This window comes from Ixodes scapularis, unplaced genomic scaffold (genome assembly GCF_016920785.2).
Source record: "Ixodes scapularis isolate PalLabHiFi unplaced genomic scaffold, ASM1692078v2 ptg001080l_1__unscaffolded, whole genome shotgun sequence".
Lineage (NCBI taxonomy): Eukaryota > Metazoa > Arthropoda > Arachnida > Ixodida > Ixodidae > Ixodes > Ixodes scapularis.
Genome location: NW_024610096.1, coordinates 110,371 through 120,988, shown reverse-complemented (window position 1 = coordinate 120,988; position 10,618 = coordinate 110,371). Strand labels below are relative to the sequence as shown.

General features: G+C 49.5%; 1 protein-coding gene and 1 non-coding gene across 2 annotated transcripts; both read right to left on the bottom strand.

Moving 5' to 3' along the window:
- Positions 1 to 5,475: 5,475 nt before the first annotated feature.
- Trnad-guc lies at positions 5,476 to 5,547 on the bottom strand. Its single transcript has one exon. It is a non-coding gene; the product is annotated as a tRNA-Asp (tRNA).
- A 3,186-nt stretch (positions 5,548 to 8,733) lies between these two features.
- LOC115326770 lies at positions 8,734 to 10,316 on the bottom strand. Its single transcript, XM_040219905.2, has one exon. It carries the CDS (start codon positions 10,314 to 10,316, stop codon positions 9,117 to 9,119), a length of 1,200 nt encoding a protein of 399 aa, XP_040075839.2. The 3' UTR covers positions 8,734 to 9,116.
- Positions 10,317 to 10,618: the final 302 nt, after the last annotated feature.

Here is a 10,618-nt window from a genome sequence, read left to right as displayed (position 1 = left end):
GTCGACGAACTGGCACGTCAAACCTTTCACCTGAATACTCCCTGCTTCCAAAAGCTTTGCTTTCGCTTCCGGAGTTTTCAGTTTAAGCAGCCAGACGTGGCTCATCTGGTAGGCGCCCAGACCAGCCACGTCTGACAAAACGCCCACCTGTTGCAACGGCTGCTTGAAGTCTTCAATCTTGTACGGGCGCCCGTCGAGGTCAGCGTGCAAAACGACGCTGAGCTTTGCAGCATCACCGGTGGGCAGTGACGGCAACTGCATACGATATTCCTTAGCAGCAAAAGACCTGTTATCACCGCGGCCGGGCACGGCCGCCACCGCTTGCAAGGAGCGATCCATATCACGTCCGTCCGCTATCGCGATCGGCAGTGGAATCTTACTATACTAACGAGGAGAGACGGGAATAGCGGGACGGGAACTCTAGCGCAGCATGGACTTTTCAATAAAGTAAAACAAAAAACTTGGTGTAAGAAACAAAAATATGCTCCCCGTCGGGGAATCGAACCCCGGTCTCCCCCGTGACAGACGGGGATACTGACCACTATACTTGTTTTTTTTTTTCTTTATTGCCAGGCATAAGTATCAACAAAAATAGGGACAGAATGATAAAAGTAGACGCGATGGTTAGACAAAAACTACATACACAAAATTAAAAAGGCTTCAGAGGCAGCGCTTCTTCTAGAACAGGCACCCAATCCGGGCAAGACTCCTGCGCTTTCCACACCTCAATGACGTTGCGCAAAGAAACACAAAAATAATCAGAAACCGGCCTAGCATCAACTTCTGCATGACGAACCGCCATGCGCGATTTCCAGATGCTGTGTAGACCCAAAAGCATAACCAAGTCGTAAGGGACACAATTATCATTTTCTATGCTTAGATACCGGATACCCTGTGGATCCAACGGAAAATTCTTTTTCAATGTGCGTTGCAGCACGTCCAAAAAAAAAAACCCCCATCCCAACAATCTAGAAAGACGTGTTCTACAGTCTCCGGTTTTTGACCCAGTAAACAATTTACCCCCCACGGTACAAACAGACCCTTATCTTCCATCTATGTCTTCACCGGCAGGACACCAGTATGTAATTTGAAGAAAAAGGTTTTAACACTCGGCGGAACTGTCATTTTCTTAACTCGCTGAAGGACATCCTGCCCCTCCCCAAAGACATACAACGACCTATACAACGGGACCGGGAGGACAACATCAAGAACGTCTCTGTACAATTGTTTTCGAGATACCCCGCTCAGATATTGTAAGGAAAAACGTGCACACAAAAACCGAGTCGCTTGCACCACCTCACGGAAATAACCATAAATTTCCCCTTCGCATGCCCTCACAGAAGAAACGACTAGCTCTTGTAATGCGCTGGCCAGGCGCACCTGACACACTGTGCGCAGAAAAGGTTCATTCACGTCGCGAAGAAAAATAAAGCGGTTTACAACCTGCCGCAAAAATAGGTGCGCCAAGGAGAGTCCCCCGGCGCGCACGCGCCTGAAAAGGTTCGTGCGGCTTGTTCTTTCCCAGGTGGATCCCCAGATAAAAACCGCAAAAACACGATGTAATCTCTGCACGTTGATACTCGAGCAGTGCAAGACCTGAAGCACATACCACAGTTTACAGACAAAGAATAAATTGCACACTGTGGCACGCGCAAACATCGACAAATCCTTCCCTTTCCACTTTTCCGTTTTTTCTCGAAGATCCACAGCCTGCCCTCGCCAGTATGGGTCACTGTCGCGATAATTTTCTAACGGTATCCCTAAGTATTTGACTGGTGTCGTTACCCAGTTCACGTTTTCAAAAATAGTAGGCTTTGCATCCCAATCTCCATGCCAAAAACCTAAACATTTGTGCCAATTTACGGCACTACCGCTAAATCTGCAAAACTTTTTCACCAGCTTTACTGCCTCGCTTATGCCACCTCTATCGACACAAAATAGTGCGATATCATCGGCGTAAGATAACAATTTTACTTCGCACGATTGCAGTTTAAACCCCCTAATACTTTCGCATCTAATAATACTTAAACAAAACGACTCTATGTAGATACAAAACAGAAGGGGTGATAAGGGACAACCTTGACGGAGAGAACGGGACACTTTAATGCGTTCACTGACAACTTTGTTGATAATGAGACTCGTGGAGCACTTTTTGTACGCCATACGTACACCCTCGAGCAGAACTGTGCCGACATTTACGTGTTCTAGCACGCTGAACAAAAGTTCGTGTGACACCTGGTCAAACGCTTTTTCCAGATCAATCTGGAGCATAGCAACCACGCGTTGCATACAGTCACAACACTCAAGGACACTTCTGGCGACGTGAATATTCGTTACTATGGTCCGTCCTCTAATTCCGCACGTTTGGTGAGGCCCTACTATGTCTGTTATCACTGATTGCAACCGTTTTGCTAAGATTTTCATAAATATTTTATAATCAACGTTTGTTAGACTGATTGGACGGTACGCCGACACCTGCCTAAGCTTTATCTTGTCCTCGCTTTTGGGAATGAGTATTGTATGGGAACGCCAAAAAGACGGTGGTAGCAATTTACGCTCATATGCTTCAGCGTAAACCCTACACAATACCGGACTAACCTCATGCTTAATCGCCTTGTAAAAGGCCGCGCTTAGGCCGTCGGGGCCGGGCGACTTTCCAGGATTCAAATGCTCAATAGCATTTTCGACTTCATCTATGGTAATCTCAGCTTCTAAAAAGGAAGTTGTTTCACTATTTAACCGCGGTAATAGGCGCATAAACTCGCTTTTAAAATTCGCTAAATTAACGGTTCGGTGAGAAAACAGATTTTTGTAGAATTCACAAAAAGCCTTCTCTATTTCTGCGCTATCTCTTGTAACGGCCCCGCGATATTCGATTTCGACAATCTCGTTGCGCCTAGCGTACCTTTTTTCAGCCCCGAGAGCTCTTTTTGTCGGTGCTTCCCCACAGAACAACTTTCCTGCCCGCGCTCTAACCAGTGCTCCGTGGTACCGCTCCTTATCAAGAACTTCCAACTTGGATTTCAAAGTGCTTATGTCATCTTTATAAACACCAGGCGAACGACTCTCTTCGCCGATAAGTAACTCAAGATTACTGCGCAGAAGCGATTCTTTTTTTCTTTTTCTATACTTTATCACGCTCGCTCTTTCCATTGCTTTCATTTTAATTTCTTGCTTAAACTGTTCCCATTTTAAAGCGTAGTCATTCACTTCCCCTTTAAAGATTCCTCTTAAGCTATCCTTGACAGCGGCCATGAAATCATCGTCACTCATGAGTTTACTATTTAATTTCCAAAGCTCCCAACAGAAATCTTTTCTTTTTGCCTTGGCGCTTGCAAGTGTAAACAAAACTAAACAGTGATCACTAAATGACACGGGTATCACACGATATTCGCTGCACTGAGGAAGAATCTCTAAGGAAATATATGCTCTATCCAAACGGGCATGGCTTGACCCTTGAAAATGAGTATAAGGTACATTTCTAGTGTCCCCCAAACAGTCACCAACATCTTCTAACCCACAGAAATTTACAATGTCATTTAAAACAACAGTACTCGCGTCCCTAAACGGAAGTGTACTCGTTTTATCTCGTGCCGAAAGCACACAGTTAAAGTCGCCAACAAAGATGACTATACGCTCCGTCGCAAAGAAAGACCGAATATCCTCAAAAAAACGTTTTTCGTTCTTCGGCTGTGTTATGCGCGTAAATGCAAATGACTCGCCACTCGTGCGACAAAAATGCCATATCACAGACTATCAGTCGACCCGATTCTGAGGTCGTAACCTTTTGCACATCCGCTCCCAGGCTCGCGCGAACTAACAACAGACACCCTGCCGATGCTCCTACTGCATGACTGACGCACACGCTATAGTTAGCAGTAAAAGGCCACACCATACGCTCTGTCTGGTCCTCCCTTTCGACCTTCGTTTCTTGCAAAGCGACTATGTCGAGGTCCTGCTCTACGACTAGACGATACAACTGCCTTTGCTTTCTTCTCTCAGCGAGCCCCCGTACATTTAAGATCGCTATACGTACAGGCTTTTCGAGCGTCTTTATCGTGAAGTGGGACCAGGCACAGCGTACGGAGCTTACCCTTTTGGCGCGTCTTCATACACGGCAGTCCTCTCTCACAGTGGTGACCTATTGGGACAGCTTCTCGCGGGAATGCGGTGACGATGACCGCTGCGGACTGTCGACGCCTTTCCACCCCGCCGCCACCTTCCACTTCCGTTCGAGCTGTCGTAGCCGCCGTTCCTGAGTGAACTCAGCACCGCCTTCATGGCGACGCTTCACGGCAGTCTTGTCAAGGTCCATTTCAGAGACGGTGGGCTCACTGTCCGTCGCGGCAACGTCCCTTGCATCGCCTTCTGGCACAGAAGACTTCGACGTGTCTTCAACAGCAGTACCAGAGGCTGCAGTCTCCAGCTGCTTCGCTCCCACGACGCTCGCCTTCTTCGGGCCGGTGTCTGGCCGGCCGCCCTTTTTCAACCGGGGTGGGCTGCTCGGTCGAAGTCGCAGTGGGAGCCGCCGCTCTTTCCGCCTCCTCCTCGTCCATGAGGAGGTCATTCTGGTCATCACCCGCACCACGTACCGCAGCTCGTGCGTACGAGCGCACACAGTCCTGCTGCTCGTGCCCGTAGGCGCGGCACTCAGAACACCTTGGGGCCCGGCAGTCCCGCCGGATATGCCCAGTCTTGCGGCACCGGAGGCAAATCGGAGCTCGTCCAGGCACTACGACTAGGACCGTGCCGCTTCCGAAACGCAACTGGTGCGGAAGGCGCTCGAGGGTGACTCTCTCCCGGAGTACGATGCGTACAATCCGGGTGGTGGACTCGGCCCCCTCGAAGCCAGCCACCTTCCACCGGTCAAAGGAAACGTCCTTTACCTTGCCGTAATCCGCGAAGGCCTTTCGGATGTCCTCGTTTGAGACGTCAAACGACACCCAGTGAAGTTTCACTCGAACTTCCTGCCTCGTTGGGTCGACGACGAGGCATGTGCGGCCTTTGACTTCGAGCCGCCCCGCTTCGACCAACTTGAGCTTGGCCACGTCGGTATGAAGTTTGAGCAGCCAGACGTGGGACATTTGATATGCCCCGATGCCAGCCACTTCCCTGATGACACCCAGTTCTTCCAGCGGCCGCCGAAAATCCTCAATGCGGTACGGTCTTCCGGCAATGTCGCAGTGCAGAACAACTGCCTTCTTCATTGCATCACCTGATGGCAAGGGCGGCAAAGAAATACGATATTCCTTCGGAGCAAAAAAATCCGAGTCACCGCGGCCGGCGTCGACCGTTATCGCAGCTCCGTGGGAGCCAGCCATCCTGCGTCCGCTCCAATTCGCTGCCGGAAACAGAATGATACTGACCACTATACTAACGAGGAGAGACAGGAATAGCGGGACGGGAACTCTACCGCAGCATGGACTTTTCAATGAAGTAAAACAAAAAACTGGGTGTAAAAAAAAAAAAAATATGCTCCCCGTCGGGGAATCGAACCCCGGTCTCCCGCGTGACAGGCGGGGATACTGACCACTATACTAACGAGGAGTTTTTTTTTTTTTTTTTTTTCTTTATTGCAGGAGGAATGCAAAAACGGTCATGTCACTTTAAAAAAATACTCTGCAAGACTTATTGCAGGGTACATTAAAATCCTCGCATTTCGAGGAGCGGTTTACAAATTTCTAGCCACTCGGGTTTCGTTTTACGGTTTGAAAAAACACTTTCCACTTGCTTAACAAGGCTGAAAAAATAATGATGCACTTCTTTCACACTAGGGTCGGCATGACGGACCGCCATGCGCGACCTCCAAATACTGCACAAACCCAACAACATAATCATATCAAAAGGTATGCCATCATCGTTACTCACATTCAAGAAACGTATAACTGATTGGCTAATGCACAGTTGTTTCTTCAACGTGCGCTGGAGCACATCCCAAAAAAATACCGCATCCCAGCAAAAAATGAAAACGTGCTCGATGGTCTCAGGTTTCTTACATAAAATACAGTCTACCGACCACGGAACATCAATACCCTTTCCTTGTAGCCACACCTTAACGGGCAGTGTATTGGAATGCAGTTTAAAAAAGAACGTTTTAACGGAAGGGGGAACGCACATATTCTTCACTCGCTTGAGCACATCTTGGCCCCCGCTACAGACTACAGTTCTATACAACGGGTTTGGAAACAAACTTATCAATAAATCGCGTGTAAGCGTTTTCTTGCTAACAGCGGACAAATACTCAAAAGAGAAACGGGCAGACAAAAATAACACTGCGTCTACCACCTCCTTTTGATATCCCACTAATCTCTTAAGTTCGCCGCCATGGGACGAAACGAGAAAAGATGGTAAATGAGGAGACAATTTGGTTTGTATAAATGTACGTATGAAAGGATGCTCTTGGTCTCGTAGAAAAAAGAATCGGGACACAATCTGTTTGCAAAACAAATGCGAGAGACCGAGACCACCGTGACGAATCCGATGGAAAAGATTGTCTCTCCTCATCGGCTCCCACTTTGAATTCCAAATAAACGTGGCAAAAACACGGCGAAATTTCTGCACATTCAAGCGAGCACAATGAATGGCCTGCATCACGTACCATAATTTTGCAATCAGAAAAATATTACATACTGTCGCTCTGGCAAATATGGACAGCTCACGCTGCTTCCAACGGGAAGCGCATCTGTCCAGGTCGGCGGCGACTCCCGACCAATAGGATTTGCTTTGCCTGTAACATTCTAGTGGCACACCGAGGTAAGTGCACGGCACACGGTCCCAACACACCCCTTCAAACACAGAAGGGGTTGTGGCCCACTCTCCGTGCCAAAACCCACGGCACTTGCTCAAATTTATGGCTGCCCCTGTAGCCTTACAGAAGTCTGTTGCCAACTTCAGAGCCGCGCTAATACTTGGCTTATCGCTACAAAAAACCGCGACATCATCTGCATAGCTCATGACTTTTATCTCCTCATTTTCCATCCGGAATCCGTGACATTGATTACTGTTCTGAACACTTAAACAAAAAAGTTCCAAATAGAGGTTAAACAATAACGGCGACAAGGGACATCCTTGTCTTACGGATGTTCGCACACGTATCGGTTCAGTCAATTCCCTGTTCACAATGAGCCTAGTGGTACACTCTTGGTACGCCATTTTAACCCCGTCCAAAATACGCTCGCCCACATTCACGTGCTTTAAAACATCAAAAAGGACATCGTGCTTAACACGATCAAAAGCCTTATCTAGGTCCAGTTGAAGCATGGCAACTTGGCCCATGCCATCGTCACAAGCCTCCAAAACAGTTCGGGCAACGTGCACATTCGTCAAAATAGATCGACCCTGTATTCCACAGGTCTGATGATCTCCAATGAGCTGGCAGGCAACACTCTGGAACCTCCTCGCTAGGATTTTAGCAAAAATCTTGTAATCTACATTACACAGAGTTATCGGGCGGAAACCAGTGACTTGACGTAGTTTCGCAACGTCATCGCTTTTGGGAATTAACACAGTGTATGTACGTGAAAGAGACGGCGGCAGTACTTTCCTTTCGTATGCCTTACAAATCACTTCTAAAAAAAGCGGAGCGATTACGCTTTTGTATTTCTTATAAAATTCGGCGCATAGCCCGTCCGGTCCTGGCGTTTTCGAGCTCGGCAAATCGTCTATTGCTCTCTCGACCTCTTGAAGAGTGATCGGCTCTGTGAGGTTTTCCTTCTCCTCTTCCGTTAGTTGCGGCAGGGACTCTAGAAGTTTTCCACACATAGGGTCCTGCCTTCCTTTCACTTGGGTTTCAAAAACTTGCCTATAGTGTGCGACAAAAGCCTGCTCAATACTACTTGGGCTCGTGTTAATCACTCCGTTGTACTCGATTTCGCCAATTTCGTTGCGAAGCGCGAACCTTTTCTCATCCGCCAAAGACCCTTTAGTAGGCTGTTCTCCCATCAAGTACTTCTCTGATCGAGCCCTAACAATGGCTCCGCGGTAACGCTCTTGATGAAAATGCGCCAGGCGTCGCTTAACCGTTTCCAAATCTTTAAGAGCTGTGCCGGGTCGCTCACACTCGGCTCTTGACAGAGCTTGTAAATCTTCGATTAAGCCACGTTCGTCGCAACGCGCCTCGTACGCTAAAATCGACGACCTTTCGATAGCGAGCATCTTCACTTCCTGTTTGATGAGCTCCCACGTCTCGAATATATCGCCCCTTGCGGTTTTAAAAAACGTTTTGAAGACGTTATTTACCGCTGCAAGAAAACTTTCATCATCAAGCAGTTTTGTGTTAAGCTTCCACAGCTTCCAGTTAAACTTGGCCTTCGGCGGCGCTTTTTCGCCGATCGTTGTCGAAATCATGCAATGATCCGAAAAAAACACTGGTGTGACGCGATACTTTCTTAACATTGCTGCCGCGGAGGCCGATACGTATACTCTATCGAGGCGCGCATGAGACGACGCTTGGAAATGGGTGAAACGAATCTCGCTCGTTTCGTTCGTCACCGTTCCGGCGTCAACCAAGTCAAAGTCTTCAACCAGTTCGCTTAAAACTTGCGCACTCTTGTCACTGCTCCGCCTCTGGGGCGTTCTGTCTGCTGCCCTTACAACGCAGTTAAAATCGCCCAACAACACAATCGTTTTATCACATTCTAGAAAACGGCGTAAGTCAATAAAAAAGGAAACACGGTCTTTAACCGTACTAGGCGCATACGCACAAACAATTCGCCACTGAAAAGACGCCAAGGAAAAATCGCACATGATGAACCGCCCTTCCGTGTCGGTGGTTACAGCTAACTCCGACAAGGGCAGGGACTTTTTAAGAAAAAGAAAACATCCGGCAGAAAGACCAACCGCGTGGGTGACACAAACTTCGTACGACTGCAGAAAAGGCCTAAGCGCACTAGCAACCTGTTCCTCCTCAGCCATTTTAGTCTCTTGCACCGCTAAGAAATCGGGTTTCTCTTTAAGCAGCAAACGCTGCAATTGGTATTGTTTTTTCCTGGCGCTCAAACCTCGAACATTTAGCGATGCGACCGTTATTGCTGGTTGGAACGTACAAATCATGTGCTTTGCTGTAGCACTTGCCTTGGCTTTCGGACGTCAGTCTTTGTAACCAGGCGTTAGCCGCCTTACTTGCTGTTGAGTCGCCTCCGGTCATCTGGGGTTAAGGTGGGCGTGGGCTGGAAACGCCCCTTCTTTGTCCTCTCCATCCAAGGGTTGGGCCTGGGTGTCATGCCCGGCGTCGATGGAGGGTTCTCGTCGAGACCACGCTTGATGGACTCGGTGGTTTCGTCCATAGTGTCGTGACCTTCGGAAGGCGCCTTCTCGGAAGTCGGGGGGGAGGCCTCGCGCGGGGCTACGGTCTTCTCCATTGGCGTCGCCATGGGAGGGGGTGCCGCGCTGCCTGGTTCAGGAAAGCCACCAGCCACCTCCTTCTTGTCCTTTACAGGCGAGGCTTCAGTCGAGCCGTCCGCTCCAACAGGATGGCTGCAGGGCTCACCAGACGGTAAAGCTTCGTCTTGTTGTCCCTGAGCGGAACGCTCAGCCTCGTCGACATCCATGGTTAGGGGCGAAAGGTCTTCCGCCGCCGCTCCACCAGTTACTCGGGCGTAGGTCTTTACGCACTCCTCCTTCTCGTGGCCGAAACGTGAGCACACCGAGCACTTAGGCACGCGGCAGTCGCGCCTGATGTGCCCGGCACGCTTACAGCGCAGGCAGACCGGCGCCCTCCCCGGGATTACGATAAGGACGTTCGCCCCCTGAAGCCGCAGCTGATGAGGCATTCCGTCGGGCGTGACGCCGCTCTTCAGCGTCATGCGTGCCACCCGGGTAGTCGACTCGATGCCCTCGAATCCCTCGACGCGCCACTTCTCACGTGCGACTTCTATAACCTTGCCGTAGGGTTCCAAAAACTTGCTCACCGCGTCGTCCGTCACATGATACGGGACCCAATGGAGGCGTAGACGGACTTCCGTGCTGCTGGGGTCGATGACGACACACCTCAGGTCCTTCACCTTCAACTCTTTGCAGTCGATGAGCCGCTTCTTGGCTTCCGGCGTTCGCAGCGTGGCTAACCAGACGTGGTTCATCTGGAAAGCACCGAGCGCCACAATCTCGGACAGGACGGCGCACCGCTTCAGTTCTTGCCGGAAATCTTCGATACGATAGGGGCGGCCTCTCAGATCGCAGTGCAAAAGTACTGAATTTAAAATCGTTGCATCCATTGGGATGGGAGGCAACACCACCTTGTAGTCGTCGGCAGACGATGACGCAGCAAAAGTACCGCGGCCAACTGGGGCCGTTGTCGCAGCTCCGTTGGAGCCAGCCATCCTGCGACCGTTCTCGGCGATTGCCAGAAGCAGAATCCTACTAACGAGGAGAGACGGGAATAGCGGGACGGGAACTCTACCGCAGCATGGACTTTTCAATAAAGTAAAACAAAAAACTGGGTGTAAGAAAAAAAAAATATGCTCCCCGTCGGGGAATCGAACCCCGGTCTCCCGCGCGACAGGCGGGGATACTGACCACTATACTAACGAGGAGAGACGGGAAGAGCGGGACGGGAACTCTAGCGCAGCATGGACTTTTCAATAAAGTAAAACAAAAAACTTGGTGTAAGAAAAAAAAATAT

Bases quoted from the DNA above. Each gene is read 5' to 3' on its own strand.
- LOC115326770 (XM_040219905.2), bottom strand. From the start codon at position 10,316: ATGGCTGGCTCCAACGGAGCTGCGACAACGGCCCCAGTTGGCCGCGGT.